The sequence below is a fragment of the Athene cunicularia genome (assembly GCF_003259725.1).
Source record: "Athene cunicularia isolate RWA chromosome 1 unlocalized genomic scaffold, athCun1 chr1_part2, whole genome shotgun sequence".
NCBI lineage: Eukaryota > Metazoa > Chordata > Aves > Strigiformes > Strigidae > Athene > Athene cunicularia.
This window is the reverse complement of record NW_020799092.1, coordinates 70085856-70112016: the sequence shown is the minus strand read 5'-3', so window position 1 is coordinate 70112016 and position 26161 is coordinate 70085856. Positions and strand designations below refer to the sequence as shown.

The following is a 26161-nucleotide window of genomic DNA, read 5'->3' as shown; positions in this document are numbered from 1 at the left end:
GTAGTCTCATTTGGGAAAAAAAAAAAAAGTAGACAGTGGAAAATAATTAGGGAGTCAGGCACTGTACTGGCCAGAATTAAGCACTTGCTACAATTAAAGTAATTAAACAAAAGGAAGTTTAAGAGCTAACTCCACCTGGATAACAGCCAGCAATTAAAAAGTCAGTATCTTGAATAACCACTCCACCCAGGCATTTATATCTAATTGTTCTAGCTTCTTCTCTAAATACATTTTAAATGAAATTTCAGGCCTTCCTGTTTTTCATTAAATTTACAGTGAAGAGCCCCAAGTGAGGATTTTGTGCTGCATAATGTCCTCCCCTCCTCACTTTCAAAAAAGATTTTTCTTCTACAAAGACAGAAAAGGGGATGCAAGTCTGCCTCCCTCTCAATTATGCAAGAAACAAATACAGAAGGAAGCCCGTGTGCCAATAAAACTGTAAAGCAAACTCTGTATTCCTAATTCCATTCATAGCTGAAACTGGTGTAGAGTTTGAAGAGTCTTTAAAAGAGCATTCCTCTTGTGGACAAATAACAGACCATTTGTTAAAGGAATTCTGGGAAACACAAACCCCAGAAGACATCTGAGACAAGGAAGTTGATGGATTTAAAATCTGACTTAGTTACATTTTCATACAAACATTTCTTCTCCCTCAAGGCTAGTTAGCAACTTCTGGCTCCACAAAAAGATGGGAAGTAGGGATTTTGCCATTCACATTTTTCATTGCCTCATAAAGCAATTCTTCCAGTAGGAAGTAAAATGAGAGATCCAAAACAACTTTAAGGGAAATGGTCTTTTACAACTGTTTTATTAGACTAGTGGATCTGGCCAATCACCTTTGATCAGCTTTAATAATTAAAATCTGAGCACAGGTCTATTAAGTAAAGGCATACTGTTGCAAACTGAAAAGAGTTAAAAGGGATAATTACAGACAGCAAGTGTCAGTACAATCTCTCGTGATATTTTACATTTTAAAAACTACCTAATTTCACTTATTTTAGAAGAGTTTTAGAAGCACTTCAGGGAACGGGCATAAATGCTCAGCACATCAAATTTAGACCTGATACTTAATTTCCCTTCTCTCCATCAGCATAAGCATTCCTCTATACTTTCAAGCATTTCAGAAGAAAACACATGAAAATAAAGGTATCGTTATAAAGTAGCATACGGGCACACTTCACTTGCCACATTAAACAAAAATAGGTAGAACTCGTGTTACTGAAGGAAGGCAAGTAAAAAACATGGGCGTTATTTTCTTCTCTGCCTTATGTCAGCAAAACACATTTACAGTTTGTGAAACATATCTTGCAAAATTCATTGAAAAGCGTTTTTCATTGACAACAGGCTAAACTATAACATATAATGATTACCAGAGATGCTAGACACCTGTATGAATTCAAGAATGTAATTCCCGACTGAATTCAAGAACGTAAGTTAATACTAGAAAAGCTTCCCAGTTTTAAATTATTGAGAACACCAGTCAATTCCATCTTCAAAGGGATTTACAAGTATTTGCATCTAAATTATGTTTCATGTTAAATCTAAATGTTGTCAAATATTTGCATGTAGGCTCTAGCTCTTGGCTACTCATGCAATTCTTTAAAATTGTCCATACCTGCAGGACACTGAAAAGAAGTCTAGCATCTAGCAACGCCAAAGAAATTAAGCTCTAAAGGTAAATAAAATGAAGAAATAACATTCTAGACATAGGAACATTCATGCTTCTGACCTGAAGAATTTAAATATACACAAAACTTGATCAAAGCAAGCTTTCCCTCAGTATGCAACTGTCCCCAGGGCTCCTCTACAAGTGGAAGTACAAGCATCCTGTGCCCGGAACTATTAGACCAACACGAAGGCCCCAGTCAACTCAAGTACCTATATACTCCTGAACCCACCAACTCTAACTGGAGTCTCACCCATTATAGCTGCAAGTTCTGTGGTATCCTCCAAGGAAAATTTAAAGTACAAAATACAAGGATCCAAAAATTGTCCAATTTTTAAGTACACAACAGTAAGTAATGCTTTTAAAATCTGTTCAAGACTTAGTGCAAGACTGTTTGTATAATAGCTTGTCACTGATATTTGCAATCCATCAGTCCAGTCTACAACTGACTAAAGACTTTTTTTTTTTTAGCAAACTACACAATACAATATCCCAATTTTTAATCTAATTTATCACAGGATAATTTCAGAGGATCAGAAATTTGTATTCTATAGCATTTATTTATTAAGATTTGGCAGAAAATAAATTAACAAAAAATCTCTCTTGATCATTTTCAAATTATCTGTTAATTTAAGTTAGATAACAGGTCTAGATTATAATTTTTAATGTAACTTTCATCACCAAGCATCAACAGTAACACAACCCTGGTGTAGAAACTTGTCAGTAATATGTTACAGATATAAAAAATTGTTACAGCTATGTTACAGACATAAAAAATGTGGTAAAACTACCTGTAGCAGAACTAGATAAACTAACAGATGTTATTTTATATGCATTTAGTTTAAATCATGCATCCTAGGCTTCCTCAACGCCAAGATTCTATCCAATCTATCCAAACCAGTTACCTCTAAAATGTTCAGTTCTCAGGACACTGTGCCTCAATAAATACCAGTAGAGAAAATGAAAGAACTCTGTTCCTTTATGTATTTGCAGAATTAATAACTATTCTTCAAGCAGCTATTAAAATTTTCAGTATGTAAGGGATTACATGCAAAGACCAAAAACTCTGTTACTCTTCTTTCACAATAGAAAAATTGGGAAAAGACATTGGAAAAGAAACTTAGCTTTAAAAATGGAAAAGCGTCCTAAATTAACTAAGTGTAATAAAATTTCAAGTAGGTTTTCCAGAAAAAAAAAAAAAAAGGTTCCTCACAACTCAAAAAGATTATTAACTTGTATGTGACTTGGCATGGGATATTAAGCTATATAATTACACATTTGACAAAACTAAACTAAATTCACCAGATAAAGCTAGTTCTTTACTGAAAGATTAAATAAATTTGAGATCCTTTTTGAGTGCAGACTCCTTGTAGCATTTTCTGGTTTTAAGAGATATGTGCACCTCTTGAAATTACCTAAAATAATTGCACTTATTTCCTCCCAAATACCTCAGGAAACATTTGATCACATTTCTTTATATAGCTAAAATTTGTTTGGCACCTGTACAGTTTGGTTTTGTAATATTAACAGCAATTAGCTTAAGTAAAACGTGAAGCTATTGAAAACACAGCTAATTTTTACTTCAAATAAAGCCCAGTGCAAAGGGTTTCTGCCCTGCTTAGAATTTCTTCCCAATGTCTTTCTCATAAGAAGCCATATGTGCATCAAGATTGAATTTGAGCTTCGTGAATGACACCGATATTCACTTTAAGCTAATGTAGTGATGGTATCAACCTGTAGCCCAATACTCACAAGGCCTTCTGATTCTAATGGAATTGATTAATAATTCAGGGTGTATTTATAATTTATGACCAAACAGACTAGCAAAGATTATAATCCTAGGAATACATAGTATTTCCTGCTGGATCTTAAAACTTTAATGTTTATCAATAATGAAACCTGCACACTAAGCTTTGCTCTTTAAAACCTCAAAACACTTTTACAAGCAACATCAGAATAGTATTACAAATCCAAAAGATACAAATACAAAGCTTGATAAATAAAAAAGAAAGTTGCTTCCCTGGACTATCTACCAAGGATATTAAGAGTTTAACACCTTTTCAAAACAGTTAATGTTAATAAAGCATATCAGATAATATTTTAACTTTTACAGTCCAACATTCTTTAAAAAAAAAGTATGATTTTATGTATCAATTTCAGTATTAAGATACTGATACATCATTTCTATACATATATTATTCATTTCAAAAATACTTTAAAATGCTTCATATTTAGTTTAAGCATACAGTTTTCGATATTAGACACAGCATTTCTCATTTTCTCAAAACGTGGAACAGGATTATTAAAAGTTATTTTAAAACACATTTTATTTCTTAAATGAATGAATCCCTATTGCAGCAAAGGCAATAACCTAGTAGCTCAACAGTATCATTACCTCTGTTGGAGTAGATTTCTACTGTTAGGATGAATTTTTTTCAGGATGTTGTTCATTTTCAAGAATGGTGGGGGGCTTTTCAATTCTGTTTATGGTGGATATGCAACCAGACAAGCTAAGCTAAGACACTCAGCTAATAAACCACAGATAGAAATCACTACATAATAGTTGTACACTGTCTGCTAACAGCAAAGAGTTTAGTAACTTTAAGTCAAATGGAGAAGGACAATGAAAAGATTAAAGCTGTATATCCTAAGGAGGAGAGCTTTGGATTTATGACTGTTGAATTGTTACCTCTGATTACTAAAAGATTCTGGGATTCCTTATCTTCTGCCTGTTCAACCCCAGTGGGAGAACTGAAACCAACTATTTAGAGTAAAATGAAGCAATTCAAAACCTTAAGAGTTATTTATTCTTAACTGTTTGAATTGCCACCTAAAGACCTGCTTAAATTCTGGCAATAACTGCAACAGCACTGGGCTTACAGCCATTTCACTGAGCAATAATTTTACTAAAGCTTACTTCAAAGATACCATCCCTTTAAGAGTATAATAACACATAATTAAAGATTTATCAACTATGTATTAATAGTTTTTCTGTATCTTTCTTTACAGATTAATTCCTGGTAACATCAGTCAGCCCTACCTATTGTCCTGAGTAATGGTTTACAGATTTTAGCATACCTACTAAACCCATGAAAAATCTTTTTTCATCACACAATTATCATAAGGGAAAATTTTACACATAATAGTTAGAAACAGTTTGCACTAAACTGCAGAAACCAAATGAGACTACAGCAATAACCAACACCTACTCTAATCCATTTCCTCGTTGAGATGAACTGGATGCTAGGGGTAACTTCAGGTACCATTTCTTTGGCTTAAATGGACTAGAGAGCAAAACCTAGAAAAACCTACAAACTGAATGACATTCCATCTCTGTCATTAAACACAATTACGCACAATCCCTTATGATAACGTTTACTCATCTTCAAATTTCAAACTAAAGTATCACAGAATCTCACAGATTGGAACCTCTGGGGGCCATCTAACCCAACCTCCTATCCAAATCAGGTTCAGTTACAGCAGGTCGCTCAAGGACTTATCCAGTAGAGATCCAAACATCTCCAAAGATAAGACATCTCACAGCCTCTCTGGGGTCCTGTCCAATGCTTGGCAAACCTCACATTAAACATTTTTATCCTTATATCTAACCAGAATTTCCCACATTTCAACTTGTGCTTATTGCCTCTCATGCAATCCCTGTGCACCTCTGAGAAGAGTCTGGCTCCTTCCTCTCCACGGCCTCCACAGCAGTAGTTGTGATAGCAGCAAGCTCTCTCCTTTCCTTTTTCTTAAGATTGAGCAAACCAAGATCTCTCAGACTCTTTGCACATCATATGTTTCAGCCCCATAACAGTCTTGGTGGCCCTCCACTGGTCTTATCAAGGAATGTCAATGCCTTTCTTCTAGCAGACAGCCTAAAACTGGACACAGCACCCCAGATGCTGTCTTGCATGAACTGAACATAGGGGAACAATCGCTTAATTTGACCCACTGACTATACTACTACTAGCACAGCCCAGTTACTCTCCAAGTGTTAAGGATTTAATACCTCTGCAACAGATTTTTGGGTTTGGGGTGTTTTTTTTGGGGGGGGGTGTGGGGGGGTGGCGGTTGGTGGTTGGTTGGTTTGGTTTTTTTACAATTATGTACTTGCACAAAACAATGCAGCCTCAAGATGTAACTGGGAAAAGAAAATCACTCTGACAGCCTCATTATTCAGTATAATTCCCCAAAGGCCACTGAAAATCCAGCAATTTAACCAGCATTGCAACTAGGATCTTAAAACAGTACTGCCCTTACGCCCCTGACCATTTCCACTTCCCATGGCACACTTTCCTTGTGTCAACACATTCATCTGGATGGCTGAAAGATCAATGAGATCACTTGGGAAGAGAAAAGAAAATGGTAGGTTATAGTTTCACAAGGCATAGTAAAACAATTCAAGAATCAGAGAAGCCCTCTCAAGACAGATGGATTTCAGCTCTTCACTCTCCTGCCCGACCCATTAGATAGGTTCAGCTCCTTTACAGATTTGCAGTCTTAGTTTTAACTAGATTAGTCCCCTCACCAAATTCACCAAATAAATGCATGAAAGTCAAAGGCAAAGCGGGCATGGGAGCAAACAGACCGACAAGTAAAATGCAAGCATGCTTTGTTCAGCCACCACACCAATTTTTGTGTGATCTTTTGCACAAGACTCAGAAACTTGAGCTTTATCTCACCAAAACAACGTGCAATTCCCACTATTTGGTCAGATGACAACTTGAGTACCAAATGCCAGCACTACGTGCTAAAAAGCTCTAAATTTTTTATTTTTTTTTTTTTTCTTCACTCAGTGCTTTCACAAATAGCCAGCTCAAACACTTGCCAAGTTTTGGCACTTGAAGGTGGACATTTCTGAACTGATGCAGTTCCAGCATCCAAAGTTTTAGGTAATATAGCCATACAGACCAAACACTTGGCAGAAAATGGCTTTGGTGCCAGGGTCACCAATGCATCATGTGAATTCAGCACCAAAAGGGAAATCAGGTGGTTTCAGAGAATGATATAATTTTTAGTTTATTTCCTCCTTTATTGGCAAGTATAACCTTGGATTAACAAGCTGTAAAACGCTAAATATTACAGATCTTAAAGCAATGCAATTAGAACTCTATTTTTGCCCCTTAAAGCTATGAGAGAGAAAACATCTCATTTGTTTTATTGTGCCCTTTAACAGCCATACCCAAGTGACACCTTGAAACTGCTGAAAGCTGCATTGGCAAAGCTAACTGATAAGCAATCAGTGTAACACTTGGGTTCAATTCATTAAGTTCCATTTTGCCTTCTCCTACAACCATCCCCAAGAGAAAGAGCAACATATTTTTCTCCTGCAATATTCTCAAAAAAATAATTGTATAAAGTTCCCCATTTTAGCAGTAAGGCTTCTGTGAGGATTGAAAATCAGAAAGTTGTTAAGGTAAATTTACATATAGTTTCCAAACTGGAAACCAGACCAAAAACTACATGTCTACTATTATCGGTAAAGCTTGAAATTATTACAAGACATTAATGCAAGAAGTTTAAGTCGGAAGCAATATAAGCAAAATTTTAGATTATTAACAATTTTATTATTTTTAACATCAGTTACTGTTACTGAGGTAATACTTCAAGTATGCATCATGTATCAGTATCAGAAAGGTACTCCATCAGATACTAAAATTGTTTAAAATACTTGTGGGGGTGTCAGATTATTTCAGAGGAAACATTATGATGGTTTTCTCCATAAAATTAATCAGATATCTGAAGTGAGTTCAGTATTTTGGTAAATACACATTAATTCTAAGGATATTAACTAACGAAGTTCATACATGTGTATATTAGCCTGGTAGCTGCCTGGAACCAAAATAACGAACCATTCCAGAGAGCAGTGCAGACACCCCTGCCACACCCTTTTATTGCAAGAACCAGTGCAGCAGAAAGTGTTGAAAACAAGATAGACAAACACTGTGTGGCAGAAAAATATCTCAGAATTGCACTAGCCAGTGCATTCAGGAAAACAGCAAAGGTTTAATGTGGTTTGCTTTCTACAGGGTCAACCTATATCTAGCAGGATCTATCTGCTCAGACTTCATGCCTTGCATTAGTGTTTGTATTACCTGAGAAATGCAAGCTATTGCTGGAAGCAGTAAAGCTATGTCCATGCAATCTTCTATTTCAAATAGCAAGCTGCTATAGTACACTATCCGAAATCTTACAATCCAACTTAAATAACTAAGAATTTAATATTGCATTTTTATAAGACAGTAATCAAGAGCTCCAAATTCACTAAAACCAGAGTAAATCTATTGCAACAACAAAAAAACAAGTTTACATAATAGAAGGTCTGACCTTTTAAACAATTAAGCACATTACTAAATCATCCTCATGTGAGGAGCTCTATTTCAGACAATAGTATGAGTCATATGAGTAAACTTGGTATTTGGAAAACTTGCCTAAAGTAGGGTTGGAAGAGCTCAATTGCTTAACTCTTTCCATTAAAGAAATATAAAAATGCCTTATTTTTGAGCAACCAGCAGACCTTTGAAACTCAGTAGAGAAAGACATAGAATAAATACAACAAAATACACACCCAAAAAATACATTAAAATTCAAAACAAAGAAACATAAGGAGCAAGTAATCTGTTCAGTATTTCGTACGCAGCCTCCACACACTCAAATATATTTTTCCTCTTTATGTATGACTACAAATATCAGAACTTCTTCATGTTATTTCTTAGGGCATTCATACATGAATTTATAAATCTGAAAATACCTCCCCAGAAGAATACCTTATTTTCCTCATTCTATCATATAGGCAAGTCTTATCAATTTGATCAATATGGACTGCAACCCACGTTCTCTTTTGCCCCAGAAACAATGTTTTACTGCCAGAATACACCAAGGTTTGGTCCCTCCCCACTTTCAATTTCAACTACCGTTGTGAGAAATCAGCAGATCTAAAGAGCAAGGTAAGTGGGACAACTTTTAACAAGTCTGAAATAAAAATTTAAAAATGAAATCAATCACCAGTTTACAGAGTTCAGTATTTTCTAATCATAAGCAATCACATAATAGAATTGTATCACAAAGGACAAAAAATGTCTGGTACCCATTAACATAGCTCTTCCTGTTCCCCAATTTGAAATATTTGGTGCAAACAAATTCATCAAGAAAAAAATATGGTGCCATGTAAAATATTTAAATAAATAAATAAATAAATAAAATCAAGGACATGCGTGAAAGACCCTATATGCTCCCAGGAAAGGGCCACACACTGCCACTACAAAGTTTAAAAACCCCTTGGGGTTATAGACTGATCCAGGAGAACCTTCAATAAAGAGAACCTACGAAATAACAATCTAATTAGCATGAGCATTCGCATGAGATGGAACAAATGGCATCTCATGCCAGATGTAGCAAAATAAGACTCCACTTCCTCATACCGAAAGAAGCAAAGTCTGCTCATTTGGCAGACCCCAGTCCACATTCCACATGTGGATTGCAATTAAATTTTGTTCACACCATGGAAAACATTGACATCTGGTTTATGCCTGTTCTTATCCCTCCTAAATATAGCCCAGTCTTGCATGAAGCAACAGGAGTCACCTCATCACAACTCCTTGCCATAGAGGTAGCGTGCAATGTCTGGCCTAGCAGACCTCTGTAAAAGCCTACAGACTTGTAGCAGAAATATTGCTGTTGCTATAAATTAAATAAATGGAACTGTGTGTGAAATCACTGGAAAAAAATTACAAAACGAGGGTTAAAGGAATGACCTGTAGTGATAATGAATAATCCTGTTAGGAGCTGTGTCCTGGGAAAAGTAAAATTGAGGAATGGGTTGTTTATATCAAGACCAGAAGGTCTGCCCTCTGTAACATCACAGCACAGTGACTCATAAGAAAAGATCCTGCCTTGGTAACCTCAGGAGGATGGAAAGTTGGGAGCGTATCACATATGGCATATCTTTTCCTGTATGACCAACAGGAAAACAGACATATACTTTAAAAAAATTTTTAAAAAGAAACAAAAACCCCCCAAAAACAGATCACAAGCGTGAACTTCATTTAAGACTTACAGAGACTTCAGACTTTCCTGTATCAAAGGACCATTTATATATAAAGCTGAATGCCATAAAAGATATGTCCAAAGACTAGTTCATCATTACCAATGAAAAAAAACTCAGAGAGGTGATAGCTAGCATCTCTGGCATTGCACAAAACAGGTCCTGGCCAGACCAAATATGAACACAACTTGATGCTTATAAGTATCATCAGTATGACAGTGTGAGTGAATTAAATTTAGAAGAGTGTGAGTGGAAGCAAGTGAAATCAACATCACTTTCCCCTTCCATAAGATTCTGCAGTACAAGTCATCCTCTAAATCTTCATAAAACGGGATTGGACCTGCAATCAAGAAATGGTTCAAAACCACAGTGTAATTTGACTGATAGTTGTACAAAACCACGTTTTTGACAGCTTGAATAAGAGAAGAGGGAGAGTATACAGTACAAAACCAAAAATTCCTCACTAAAATCTGAATTATTTTCAATTTTTTATTATGTAATTAAATGTTCTATATTAATTAAGTCAGCAAAATTATTTTTTCTGCTTTTCTAACATACCTTCAATTCACAGTTGTAAAGATTTCAGTAAAGCATAACAATATTGTCTTATTTCTAGAAATTAACTGTTGCTTAGCTAGAAGTTATCCAGAATTTCTGTTTTTAAGACCATTTTCATCATTGTCCTAAGGACAAGATGCATCCTGTCAGACAGCTATAGGCCCAAGAAAAACAACAACTCATAGAAACTTATGAAATCGTGGAGAGTCAAGAAAAAAAACCCACAACACATCATCACACCTTATTTATATCTTAGTAAAGAAGTACATCTCAAAACTTAGCAAGATTTTCAGATTTTGTAAAGCAATTTAACTGAGTAGGCTAACTGGCATACTAATTGCAAGATGATATGATGATATGAAATTGTCAAAACAATAAATTAGAAAGACACATCAACATTTCTATGTGCAAACATGAATCAAAAGATGCAGTATCAGGCGATACTGTAACTCAGTATCTCCAAATGAGATCTTTTCCCTATCCCACCCTCATTTTTTTTTCTAATTAAATTCTAAAAATCACTAGCCTATCCTTTGTGTATGAATTACACAGTTCCTTGTTACTGACAGAAAATACATTTCAATTCTTACTTTCTACTTAAATAAAATAATTTATATGCTATAGAGACAACATTCTCCTGTACATTAATTAACATTACACTGAGAATGAAATATTTTTTTTCCTTTTTTTCCATAGCACAAATAGCCAAGGGAGCAAGGAGTTTTCAAAACAGACCAAAGCCTATTCCATTTCATTATAGTCACTGAATATTTATTTACTTTTGGAAGAAAAGTTTCAAGCTACTCCCTCTTATACAATGCTAACCAATAATGCAGTAGTATTTTATATTTATTACATTTTACACATATCACACAATAAGCCATTTTTTTTAAAAGGCACCATAAAAACAAATAGAAAGCTTACCTTCTTCTGGTACCAAACTATAGCATCAGTTACTTTGGACGCCATTTATTCCACTGAATTCACACAGTCATTTTAGGCTGTTAACAGAAAAAGACAGAACTTTACTTCCACCTTCCCTACGAAGGCCAACATAGGGAATGTAGAAACAATCCCATTACCTGCTAAGCACTGAGGAGCTACATTTACTTTACACCTTGCCTCATCAATCTTTTAGTAAGTGTTTGGGTTATTTCCTCTAAGCAAACAAAAAACTACAAATCTGCTGCTACAAGACATCACAAGCCTCAGTTTTGTCATTCTTTCCAGTAAAACAGTGTCAGAGTTGATCTGTTATTGTCTCATGAGAACCTCATGCAAGTTATCTTACACATAGCTTTTTTTTTCCTGATAAATTAAGCAACTTGTAATTATTATCACAGCACAGTATTCTGAAGTCCAGGAATAACTGTGTTATAAAATGCAAGAAAATTTCATACAGACTATTAGATATTTTGGGAGGAAAAAAACCAAAAAAATCAGTGCTAGAACTCCACTAATAAAATTAATACACTCATAAAAACAGTAGACTAAAATGAAGTCAAAAGGAGAAAAACAACAGTGGTATGTTTTAATGGTAGCAAATAGCAGTAACGTTAGTTAATCTCTGATGTCACTATCATTAGTTTCAGTGCGAAAAAAACAAAACCCCAAACTTTTGGCTTACATAACACATTCCTACATTGAAAATTAATTCTAAAAGTTTTCATGTAATCAGTCAGCCAGTTAGCTCAGAAAAAAAAGAATGAAGAAAATAAACATAAAAAGCCTTCAGATTTAGAATTACTGTCTTTCTATGAAATTGCACCTGTCGTCTTGTCCCAGACATTCTGTAAAATCAAAGGAAATTTTAGGTGATAATTACAGAATCTTTTCCAGATATTTGATTATACTATGCAAGTTCTTTCAGATATGAATGTATTATCATTAAACCTAAATTCAAATATTACACAGATTACTTCAGATATTAACAGATTAATAACAGGCAGGAAGTGGCCAGTAGAAGACAAAAAGGAAGAAGGAATTAAAAAACCTGTTAAAATATTTGCCAAAAAATCTGAATATTTTCATGTTTAATAATCTTTCATCTCACAGATCCTCTTTAAAAATATATGCATGTAAACAAATATGCCATACTCAAGTCTGGTTTAAAAAAAAAAAAGTCAGTGGGGCACACTATACTACATGTGACCTTTTAACATTAGTTGGTAAAAGCTTAAGTTTTCAGCTCCACCTAATATTCAGCATCCTTCTTATGTTTATAAAAAGTTTAAGAATATTATTTTTATATAACTTCACCAGGTACTTAACATGTAAGGAAGTTCCTATTTTATTCTGTAAAGCTATAAATTCCTAACAAATTAGGCAAAAAACTTTAAGAAAGTTAAAGTAACTTCAAAATATTAAATAAGTTTTCCAAATGTACTATCTGAAGGATTCCAGGATCAAGCATAATTGGTAAAAATCAACTTAAGAAGATCTCTTAAAAGCAACATTGCAAACACAGTTTCGCAGAATCACAGATGTTTGAGGTTGACAGGGGCCTCTGGAAGTTGCCAATCCCCTGTTCAAGCAGGGCCACCTAGAATAGGTCACCCAGGTCCGTGTCCAGGTGGCTTTTGAGTATCTCCAAGCATGGAGACTCTACAGCCTCCCCAGGCAACCTGTGCCAGCGCTTGGTCACCCTCACAGTGAAAAAGCGTTTCCTGGTGTTCAGGTAAAACTTTCTGTGTTTCAGTCTGTGCCTGTTGCCTCTGGTCCTGTCACTGGGCACCACTGGAAAGAACCCGGCTGTGCCTTCTTTGCACCCTCCCCTCGAGTATTTATCTACATCGATGAGATCCCCTTGAGCCTTCTCCTCTCCAGGCTGAACAGTCCCAACTCTCAGACTTCCCACACAGGAGAGGTGCTCCAGTCCCTTCACCACCTCTGTGGTCCTTTGTTGGACTCTCTCCAGTATGTCTCTCTTTTGTACTGGGAAGTCAAAAACTGGTCCCAGCACGCCAGGCATGGCCTCACCACTGGTGAGGAGGAGGAGTGGTACTTTAGCCCCCAAGCATCAAACTATGCATCAAGCATTCTTCCAAGATCAATCCCTGTCAGCAAAAAAATGTGATTAAAGGGTATATTGTTGATAAAAATATCACACTTATCATAACATTGTCAGTATCAACAACATCGCACCTTATATCTTTTCATTAAAAGGAAACAGAATTATTAATCTGTAGGCAGTTTTTACAGTGAAAGATGAAAGGGGATCTTTTTCTTTAAAACAAAAAGAAAGATAAGACACTGTTGACAGCATTTACACAAATAAGAAAGGCAAAGAAAAATACAATGTCCAACAGTTGGGATGGAAACTGAAACTGCAATAGATTAAAATAAAAGTGTCTTTATGAAATGCCTAAGCATTAGAATAACTCATGACACTATTATACACTGTTCATCACCAAAAACTTATTTTCTTTTTTATATATAAAAAAGCAGAGATTAGATTACCTGATCATAACAGCTGTTTGCACACCAAAAAATCATAAATACTCCTACAAAAGCCCTATGAACAGTGTCATCTTCCAGGACATTTCTTGGAAAGAAAAGATGACCCTCAAAAAGATTCAGTTCTGCACTGACACCCGTTTATTCAGTCTTCCTTGACTCATGTATAGATGTACTCATATTTTACACAGTGCATTACTTTAAAGACACTGTATTTAGTAAGCTTGAATATGTATCATATACATTATAGTACAAATCTTCAACAAATAGATTGATTTTATACCAGCTCTTAAGGATTTCTAAGAAACATAATGCCATACATTTTCATGATTCACAAAACTTTTTCAAAAGAGAGACATCAAATAGCTAAAAGAAACTAGATTGAAGATTTCTAACAGTTTAACTCCAATATCCTTTATACAACTTCAGACAAAACTACAACACAATAGAAAGAAATGTCACAGAGATCTTAGATAGTCATTAACAAATTTCAGAAATATCAGGACACTGACATGGTGAAACTGAGCAAACACACTGAAATTTTTCCACTGTTGATAATATCATTGTGTAAGTCACATCAAGTCAGTCAAAGCTGGCAGCCATGACTATGTCAACATCTGTAATTGTTTCTGACCTATTTGTTTCTGATAATAGTAGAAGTTTTTCTAAGAGCAACTATCAGTTATTAAGAATTCATTGGCACAATACAAAAATTTTTCTATCCCATAAAGCATGGAGCCCAACTTTGATATAACTTGGCATATTATATAGACTGGTTACCCTTCTTTCTCACCCATACAAAGCTTAAAATATTATTTGCTTTCTTGTTGGAAAATCTGTTTAAGTAAACTTAAATTTAAAATAATTTGCTACATTGGACTCAAAGCAACATAAAGCCCTTAGCCATACATAGGCTCCACACATAACATGACCTACGTCACACAGTCACAGATTTGTATCGCACTTGCATCCCTCCACTTCTCTTTTGTGAGCTCACCTTGGAGGATCTTCAAATCCTTCTAATTTTCCTTAAACCAACATCCCCTCTTACATACAATATACCCTGCTTCCTACCACCATAATTACAGGATGAGAAAAAGGTTGGAGAAACTTATTATTGGCAGCAAATAACTAAGTGCTGAACATGCACAGAAACCTTTCTCTCAACAGCTACATTAACTTGATCGATCTCTCTCTCCAAAGACAACAATTTTTCTGGAAGCCCACACTAACTTATGAATTGAAAACTTCCAACTGTGCCAAATATGGCTAAAATTGGACAAGCCATTTTAAAGCCAGCAACCTTTTTTTGCACTAGTTCTCCAATTCACTCAAAAACCCTCTTCCTTGAGCAACAATTACATCACAAAACTATAAACCAAGTATAATGCAATAGTTCTGTTATTAAATTATTTGATTTCTATCAACAAAACTGTTATTTAGATTATACACAGTTTTCATATTTTTAAGAAACTCTCTACATTAAATCCTCCACAGAGTCTATTTTGGTGGTGCTTAAAGCATATTTGCATACACATTTGCATACAGAAATGCAAACGTGATGCATACAAAAGTAAATATGACAAAATCATAGGATGGATGTCTCAAAATACTTTCACAGAGTTTGGTGTGCTAAGCAAAAATACCTCCACAAGAAAATATCACATGCTTTCTTCAAGAGATATACAATCATTTCTGAAACAGCACTGAAATGAAAGGTGAAAAGGTTCATTTCATTAATTCTGGACAGTGTTTATGCTTGCAGGGGCCAGGATTTGTCTGTGGGTTGGTTTTTGGGTTTGGGTTTTTTTTGAGACAGTATAGTGAGTTTGATGCATATGGCTTGAAGCTAACTTATTTGATGAGAAATGGATGGTAACAACTCAAAGCACTTAAGCTGCAGCCCTGGCTCTGGCTCTGCATCTGCCCACAGCTCACCAAACAACTAGACAGAAGACTAACTATTGCAACAATCTCAGAAATCTGCATATTCATTATAAGTTAACATGTTATTCATGACAATTTGTATTGATAGTGATACTGAAGTCAGACTGTACAAGCTAGGCTCTAAGGCACATCAGTACCAAATGGGTAAAGTGAACAAATCAAAATAGCTGATCCACATTCACAAGCACAGCAGAGCACTGCCTATTCTTCTGTCTTGTTCTCCCTCCCAGCCTCTCCGGATCTAGCCATTTGTTTCATGTTCTGCGGGGAATACCTGCATCTAGGACGGGGACCAGCTTTTGCACTCAATTGTACGATGTCCTGTGCAGTGTCACTACAGCAAGATTAAGTTAATCTTAACTAGTTGGAGATTTAAGAGAAACACAAAAAATAGTCCCAAATTCAGAGATTAGACAGAACATCCAAATATAAAACCTTGATCACAACATCTCTGTGACATTCAACAAAGCCATTCATCACATTTCCATCAAACTCACAGTTAATACTACAAATAACAAGCAACACATTTTGATCAAAACATCATTACTCTCTTAAAACTAAAAAACTAAGAATAGATGACTACCTGGTTTTGGTGATCCCTATCCAGTAGTGGGGTTTCTTAGCTATTTCTTTTCCATTTCAGAGCATAATCATATTGCATTTTAAGTAAGTATACACTACACCTTGCAATCAAATGAGCAGTTTTTCAAAAGCCACAGAAATCTATATATGTCTTAAGGTACTTTAATGCTCATTCAAGCAATGAAGTATTTATTGTGTAAAACAGGATACTACACTACAGATTTAAATAAATTCAAAGTAAGTATATTTTAAAATTGTACTCATATCCACAGTGTTCTGGGGACCCAAGTCAGACATAAATGCATACATTTCTAAATGACAGTCTATAGAAAAATAAAATTATTCTGAACTGCAACAGAAGTTCAGAATAAAACAGTGCTTCTAATAGTGACAAAGGCAAAAAATTACATTTTTTTGAAGAATATACAAGTCTAAGCAGTGTCAAGTAGAAAAAGGACATAATTAAAAATACAAGACAAGCACAGGAGCATAGCCAAATAGTTGCTTTCCTTGCCCATAACCACTGTGAATCACAAAGTATTTCAAGGAATCTGTTTCCTTTATAACAATCCCAACCTGAATGGTCAGGATACCATTCAACTGTTTAGTCAATACTTGAATGTCCTTCTCAACTCGTTATGATCATGGAATGATAAAGTTACATGTTCACTAGACATCATTAGAAGTAAAAATTGCAGAGTTGTGGAATTTGTTTTAAACGTTTTTTTAAAACGCCATAGATTTTTATTACCTTCAGAACTTCTCTCAGAAGCAAATTAAAGGCGTTTTTTACAAAGTTACTTCATAAAGCCATGAGAATACTAGAACTTAATTTCAAGTGCTTTCCACAATGGAACTGTTTCACCATTATGTTATATCCTCCATGTTACAGTTTCACAATCACAGGCATAATTTCACTAAGATTTCCTGATATGAAGAGTAAGAAGAGACAACAGATGAGAATAGCAAAGCCTATGGTCTAAACTACTATTTTTGTAGCAACATTTGTATCACACAAACTCATTTAAAAGTAAAACATCATACCTGCTCTCACACAGCTAGAAAATGACTTTAATGAGGAAAAAACCCTCACTTTCTAGGTTCAACATCAAAACAGAAGTTAAGATTATCAGCAAATTATTGACATAATTGGATATTTTAAATTAATTTTAAATGAGCCCAATAAACACATTAGTCATTAGGCATCCACTGTTGACTGAAAAACTGCTTCTGCCATGACAACAAACCTAACACAGGTATCAGTGTAATGCAGATAGACCACTACAATTTACCAGGAGTCATCATTCCTACACTCAAATCCATAGGAGTTCTGGTGCTGCCACCAAGAACAGGATTAAACCCTTGAAGCAGCATTTCAAAAGACACATTTTTTTCATGTGCATTACAAATAAACCATTAAACCTACATTTCCTTTTTTAAAAGGAACATTTAATACTATATAATGCACTCAGTGTTCTGTTTAAGTACTTTATCTATGCATGCTGTTCTCAAAACAGCATTTCAGAATTGCAAATTGTATACAAGCAAATGAGAAACTTGTCACTCCCAGGTTCACACCTTTCCATAGAAGTTTTATCACGTTCCTTTCATCTAGCCTTGAGAAAATCTGAAGCAGCCATAGGGAAGGGAAAAAATAAATTTAAAAATGAAGACACTGCTAACCTAAGGACCATATCCAACAGCCAGCATGCAAAATACTCTTGCTGCCATGTCAGCCAAGCCCCCTGCCTCCAAGTTGTTGACTTGCAAGCCAAGGTCATGATACTTTGTAAGTAAAAAGGAATTAACATACTTGCTTTCCCAAAGGAACAGCATGATAATTTGTAAATAAAAAGGAATTAACATACTTGCTTTCTGCAAAGAACACCAACTCTGCTAAATTTGACACCAGCATTCCTAAAACACTGGTCATGAAAGAGACTGAATTTTCAAACTTTGTTCTTCACTCTATATCAAAAAAAAACACCCGAACAAAACCACCCCACCAAAAACCCCAAAACACCACCACCAAATCAATCCCCAAAAAATGGTGAAAAAAAAATGAACATCTGTGTTTGGGGAGTTTTATTGTTTCTCTGAGGAGTTTATCAGGCCAACAACAGAAACAATAAAATATGAATCAGACCCAATGCTGGCTGCTGTGTATCCAGCCCTATTCTTTATGAACACAGATGTACCAAACATCATCTATCATGACACATACAGACATTTGGCAGCATGTCCATACCTGCCTGTGCCTCCACTGTCAGTTACTGAAAAACAGATGCTTTCTCAGGCCTCTGTATTTAGCTCACAAACCACAGTACCTGATCCTATGCCACTGCATATTTATTCTTCCTTATAAGCTCATGCCCTTTATCACTTACCATCCCAAGCAGGAAGCTCTCACAGTTGCAGCTGCAGCACAGAGCAGGCAGTGAGAATCAGTTTTCAAATTCTGATGGGAAGTAGGCTCAACTTAACTACAGTAAAAATGCCAATCTCTGAAGGACAAACTAGCAAGGAAGTACCACAGAAAATAACCTTCTCCCAAGGAATACTTGCTTTGCCAGTGAATTACACAACTGTCTGAAATAATAGCAAAATGTTGAGTATCAAGATTTCTGAGGTTTATTTCAGGTTCTGGGAAAGAACACTGCGTGCAGTTGTTGCAACTGCTGTAGCCATTTGTGGAATCTGTGCCCTCAGCCTTAAGGTCTGTGCAAATTTCCTAATTTTGTTACATAACTGGCTTCTGTTCATGGCTCCATTTGAAGTGATATGACACAATTTCATAATTACCTTACTCGCAAAAATAGGGGGGGAAAGACTCTGTAGTGAGAAATCCAGGATTCTACACCTCTCAATTTACTCCTGAGCCTGCAGCACTGTTTATTAATTAACAAAAATCATATTGCATTGTTTAATGAAGTGGAAAAATTCAAGCCCTTAAAGGGGACTATAACCAAGTTAATTTTGTCTCTTATCTTCTATAAGAGATGGTAGTTCCAAAATTCCCATTAATCCAGATGCAGTAATTACTGCCAGCATGCTAGACCTACAAGCCAAGACACTTCTGAAAATATTGACTTTTTTTTTTTTTAAAAAAAGATGCAATCTCAAATTCTGCTCTTTTTAATTCCTGGGGTTTTTTTGTACTGAATACTACATACATACATATCCCATCAAACATGTTCATAATCTTATAATGAGAAATCCCTAGAATTATTGCATGCATACATCTGCTCTTAGAACTGTAACAACTTTTTAAGGAACACAATTTCTATAAATCTTATGTTTTTCATTTACATATACATTGTTCTTAACAAACACTCAAAAAACTCAAAAATCCCCAAATATAGTGGCCACCTTGAAATAAAGTGCTATGCTCCTTTTCTCCTCCTTGTGATTCTAAACACAACAGTAATTTCCTGCAACAATAAATCTTGCTTACTGAAAAAAAACTGACTTGGTGTTTAGGAAGAGGTGTTTATCTGTCACCAGGCAATGCACAGCAGAGTTGTGGCTTCTCAATGAGTACAGTCAGGAAGTTGAAAAACCACTCCTAAGTGACCAAGTTTGCATCATGTTCTACAAATAGTTATCCAGCAAGTTTTTGAAGCAGCTGAGGCATGAAGTGGCTGAGCTGTCAGAAAAAGCTGCAGTCTCTTATAACAGTCACTGTTCTGCAAGAACATGGGAGCAAATGCTGAATCTATATTTTTTCAAAAAGTCTCTGGAGTGATCCAAGCAAGGAATTGCAGGGTAACAAGCCCTACATGTGTATCTGGCAAGCTCCTCAAAACAATCGTTAAAAATAGAACACCATTACACCTGAAAGACTGTCTGATAGGGTCTAATCAGCAGTTTCTGCAACGATCATGTCTTAGTCTATCAGTATTTCTGAATGTGTCAAACTGACTGATAAACAAGAGCAAGTAATAAAAACATGTGGATTTTCAAATAGGTGTTGAAAGGATGCCAAAGGCTTCTAAATAGACTGCTGTTTGTGAAAAGCAAACATTGCCATGGATCAAAAACCAGCCAGAAAATTGAACAAAACTTTGAGGTCAACTTTCTTCATGACAATCGGATAATTGGTTAAAGATTAATAGCAGCATCCATTCTGAATAACACGGCCTATCTATTGCCTTCTCAGGTACCTAGTAGCTCCTTGGATCACACATGGCTGGTCTGCTAGCTCTTCCATTCAGTGTCAGTACAAGGCAAAACGCACACAGATCCTAGGGAGTTCATCCGAGAACCCTCTTTCTCATAGAAGCATGTTCTAATCCCAAAACTGAACTCAGACTAAACCTTCTTAGTCAGCTTTCTTTACGTTCCTCTAGCTTTCACATACCTGATCCCCAATAGTGACAAGACAGACATTCAGAATCTCATTCAGGTATACACATGCCCTGGTGGCTAGCTCTTCCCAGACGTTTGACGTTAAAGTCACTCAGGATGAATGCACCCAGAAATCACAACTTCCAACTTTCCAAGTATGCCAACCATTACACTTATAGGAGAAAGATGAACACTGGCACTCGTCACACCATTGCTTCATCAGGTGCTGACAGCAAATGTTAGCTTGCAAATAAACTGAGATGCCTCACATTCCTGCTTGTTCCCAGAGGTCTTCAGAGGTAACTTTCAGCAGAAGAAAAGCAGAAGAAATCACTCACTAAAGACATATAAGGTCCACACAGAGCCAATGGAGAAGGTAAGGGTGGCCTAGCAAGGCTTCACAAGTGTTTTAGGCAGTCTAAACCAGTATTACCACAGTCTACCCTTCTCCTCAGTCACCAGGTTCCATCCCTCTTTTTACCAGCATTGGAGCAGAGTATCACAGAGCAGATAGCTTCAAGAATCTGACTATCATTACTAAGTAAATGGGCAGGTTTTGCCCGAATTAGCCCCACAGATGTACTGACTGCAGAATAAAATGAGCACTAACACCATTGCCAGTAGTGAGGCAGCTCTGACAGAAGCCAGTTTGAACACTGGATCTCCACCTGCAAGCCTTCGGAAGTACCATTAACAGAGTTAACCTGGACTAAATAAAGGCTGTTTCCCCTCTCTTCCTCACCCCTATTTAGACCAGTAGCCTGGAGTTTTTATGAAGTACGAAGTTTTTAAATGACTGAACTGAGTCCTGCCCTATTATTCCAAACCTCAAGCTTCTGTAAATAGGTCCAGCAGTGTTACTGTCAGAGAAGAAAACTTGTAGTAACTTTTCCAGATGATAATTAATCTTACATTAGCAATATGGATGAACTTTAATAATGAATTGTATCAACTTTAAAAATGAATAAGCAACATAAACAGAAGTGAACTATCTACACCACACAAAGCTTTAAAATCAGGCATCTCAAGTACAGAAGGCAAATTTATCAGCTCAGTGAGCTCTTCCATTCAATATACTACAGTCAGAAGAGCACAGTGACACCTGAATAAAAGAAGAATGACAAGGAAAACACTGCAGTACATCTCTGTTGAACAGTTGTGCAATCTGACCTGAAATGCATGTATTTTATTTGAAGAACAACATTAAAATACTGGGGGAGGGGAAGGTGTTCTGGGAAGTGCTATGAAATACCAGCTACTTGAAGGACTCTCCTGTTGAGACAGACGAGCATGAACAGAAAAATAAGAAATTATAAATTAAACGAGACTTTAAGAAATATACAGAAAATAAGGAAAACAAGTTTCCAATAATAGAGGGAACTTTATTCATTAACTGAGCTAAGAGGATAGCAAAGCCAAACTTTTAACAGAGAAATATTATATTACATCATATAATTAGAGTGTTAAACTCAGTAGCACAGGAAGTCACTGAAGCCAAGATTTTACTCAGATTCAAAAAGAAAGCAGCTATTTAAACACACAATAACAGTAAGAAGGAAAAAAAATAAATACACAACTGGGGGAACCTAAAGCTTCATGACCCAGGATGCAAGAAAACGTCTGAAGAGATAACTGGGCTGCATTTGGCCATACAAAGACTCTACCTAACCTGACCCCACAATGTCCAGTAGCTAATACCAAGGAAAGCATATGAGCAACATGGTAAGCATAGAACAAACTGTCCCTTAAGACAGCTGAACACGAAGAGTGTTTAGCTGCCAGGCTGGCATCTGCCAACCACCTAACCCCCAAAAGCATCTGGCGCTGGCCAACTTCCAAAATGCAAGGCCTGCATGACTTCGTATTTTATGTTATACTGCTTTAATTTCTTCTCCCACTTTCCAATTGTATTTCATTTTTTGAGAACCTCAAATGTATTTGCAAATAGCCATTCAATCCAATGCTTGGACTCATTCCAGTAAGCCATCTAGTCTCTCTGGAGTATGTCTACCAAGACCACCTCAAATGAACAAGGAATTAAATACTGAATACTACATGTCTCACTTAGAGTATTCCCAGCAGGAGTGAATTTGGAAAAAATCCCCTTTACATATGTAAATTAAGGAAAAAGAGAACAGATCTATGAACTCTCCAATATCCTCCCCTCAACTGAAAAAAAACAAACTACCACACACCTAAGCTGTATTTCCAAATTTCTTGACAGCATAATGGGTATCTCTATATATGTACAGGTTTATTCTAACTTTGAAGCTGGCCCTGTTTTGAGATGAGGTTGGACCAGACAGATGACTTCTAGCGACCCCTTTGAACCTAAATTATTCTATGATTGCATGTAGACCATACTCAAACATTACACAGTAATATATTATAGCCCTAATTACTATTAACTCTTTTTTTCCCTGTAAGCAATTTATTAAGCTCCTTATATTCTCCTCACAAATATGAATATAATTTTGTCATGTTACCATTTCCTCTGTACCCAGCAAGAAGGACCATTACGAACAACAACACGGTAAACTCAAGGAAGAAAACATTATATTTAAAGCTTTCAAAGTCTTTTATTTTTCATGCCACTACAGGTCTTAGAGTAAGTAGTGGTCAACTGTCCCTGAACAACAAGAAGGAACACTACCTCTGACAGAGGTATCCTAAAACAGTTATATTTCCTTTGTAAAACCAGAAAGCATTACAGAAAAAAAAACAGGCCTACCTTGTTCCATGGGCAGAAGCAATTATGTCTGTCTGCTTTTACCAGTGCCCTGTGGCGCCCTACCGTCCTTCACCTCACCCAACACTTTTTTCCTGACCCCCACCCATACTACCGACTGCCCCAACTATTTGGCTGGGCCAGTAACAGTAAACACCACAACAGCTCACAGCTTAGCACTTAGACTGGCCAGCAGTTGCTCTCCTTCTGAAGAAAGAAGGGACTCAATTCTAACTGCTTTTCCTCAGGTGGAACTACTGATTTGCGTCACTACCTGTCAAAAGTTTTCTAAATATTTGTCACTGTGTAGGTACTTAATGTCTTTCAATTGCCATCAAATTTGGTTTTGACATTTGACTGATTAAAAAAGTTACTCAAATGAGAGAAGACGAACAAAGAAAGTAATTGTGCAAGTTTAGTGCCTAGCTAAGTAAGACTAGCTAAATATTCTGATAAACACTTTGGTGATGAATCTGTAGAGCACACTGTTTATTATGAAAAGGACAAAAAAAAAAAAAAAAAAAAAAAACAAACCAAACCACCCCACCTGTGACTGTCATCACTCTCACTCACAGGGGTGCTGAAGAAAGGAAAATAAATTATGTTTTTATTTATAGTAGAAATTTTCTTAAAGAAACAAGTAAAAGATACGATATTTAGAAAAAGTCTGGGAAGACAGTATATGTAACTTTGAAGAACTGGAAAAACATAATGTCCACTGCTTTCCAGTGACCCCTGCCAGCTGTGACAGGAACAGCATTATTCAACTCCAAGAACTCCACCCTTTGCTGCCTCGTTAACCACCTGAAAGAAAGTTGACTGGAAGTCTTTTTAATGCACCTATGCATCTCTTCCAATACCACATCAATACTTTGTTTCCGATTTCAAAGCCTACAGGATTCTGAGTCCTCCCAAAGTTCACACCAATATTCGGCAGCTATGGATACAGCTGAGACCAGCTTTCTGAGATGAGCTAACTCTGCTTTGGGAGAAATCCAGTACTACCAAAATACTTGAAATGCTCTGTGGAGTTCTCAACAATTACTGACAATTTATTTATTTTTATATGTCACATTCCACACAACACAAGAGGAAAAAATTCTACTTACGAGCATTGAGTTAAACTAAGTTTCCAAATTCTTTTTCAGATGACTCAGGCTCATGTTTTATCCTTTATAATATTTATATCCAGAATAAAAACACACACTGGCAGCAAAACATAGCAACAGAAAATTCAACTGCACAAACATTCCACTTCAAACGGGCATCAGGATCTTAAACACACCAGTTCTAAGTATCACTCTCAACCTTCACTTTCAGAAAGGAAAATTGTTTGCAAATACCATAAAGTAGCGCTCTAGAGAGAAAAAATGTCAAAACTGATAAAAGTATGATGTGCGTACATATATCAGTTCATAAACACATTATTGGAACAAAAATAAGACTTCTGAGAAAAGGATTATTCTTTCCAAAGAGTCATAAAAAGAGACAAATCAAAGAAGATCACCAAAACCTTCAGAGCTACGCAAGTAGCCAAATACACACATCTATTTATAACCAGAGATTTATTCACAGAACACTTTTAGCCTCTAACCCCAGGAAAACAAAACCATCTCATGCCGAGTGCTAATGTATAACAGAAATACATCCTTCTGCCACTTAGTGACCACCCTAAGTGCAACTAAAGATACCAGCATTCACTTACTAGGATTAACAGGTTATTTCAAGTAATGGACTTCTCCCTGATAAAACAGATACCACCATCTGTTTAACAGCATCAACAGGAAGATATAAGCAGGCAAATTCCTGATGACACACTGTATTTAGTCTCATTCCTATTAGAGAACTCGTGTGTCAAAATTGTAAAACCAGCTGTATTTTCTGGAGGAATGTTTCATCACAAAAAAATTCAGAACATTAATTAAAGGGCTTTCAACAAGTCAGGTTTTCCAATTAATTACTTTTTCCAGTTAATTACATGACAGATGGATAAGATGCTGGCAAATTCGGAACAAAACACGAGACTCAGCAGCATTACTTTTTAAGTGACCAATAACACGCAAAAGCAGGAAAAGACAAAATACCAAGCATAGAGCTTGAGAATATGAACTAAAACTCATTGAATCAGATACACACAAGTCACATGCACCCAGAGAGTATGTATGAAAAACAAAAGTAAAACAGGTTGACACCTGGATAGTTCCACTACTACATAATCATTTTCACCCACTGCTCTCTCCTTTATTTCTGATAAAAACAACAGCAAATAAAGCACTTATCAGGAAAATTAATACGACAGAAGAAATTCGAACTCACGGGGAGTAGCCTAACATTTAGTTTCCCAAATTGAAAACCAAGGAGAACACACAAGCTGTGGATGGGTTAGGTGGAGAGGGAAGAAAAAGAGTAAGGAACAGAAAGAAAGCATCAAGGGAAGAGGAAGGAGTGTAAAATGCACGAATACAGAAGGAGACGAAGTCACAGATGAAAATGTTGAAATTTAGGGCCTTTAAAGGAAAGGGAAAAAAAGTCCCACCACCTGACACAGGCGCTGAAGCAGCTCGAGATGGGCTCCAGCAACTTACCAAGGCAAAGGCGCGCTGTAGCAGAAGCCAGACTGAGCAGGCAGGAATAGCACGTAGGGAAGCGCCGGCAGGTCCAGCCCCGACCGCCTAACTGAGCGCCTGCCACCCGCAACCAACTCAGCGACCGGAGCCAACGCGCCCGCTTACCGGAGGCTCAGCGGGACGGCGCGGCCCCTCCAACGGCCGGAGCAGCCCGCACCTGATGCGGCCACACGGCGTGGCGGGCAGGGCCCCGCTCCGCACCGTCC

General features: G+C 36.5%; 1 protein-coding gene across 1 annotated transcript in view; it reads right to left on the bottom strand.

The window, feature by feature from the left end:
* Nucleotides 1–26138, bottom strand: part of PHTF2 (putative homeodomain transcription factor 2) — a 69551-nt gene extending 43413 nt beyond the window's left edge. The window contains exons 1-2 of the mRNA XM_026868493.1: nt 25914–26138; nt 11193–11269 (exon numbers count right to left, since the gene is read on the bottom strand). Of these exons, the coding sequence (XP_026724294.1) occupies nt 11193–11237 (45 nt within the window). The 5' untranslated portion in view covers nt 11238–11269; nt 25914–26138. The remainder of the gene's footprint in view (nt 1–11192; nt 11270–25913) is intronic.
* Between the last annotated feature and the right edge of the window lie 23 nt (nt 26139–26161).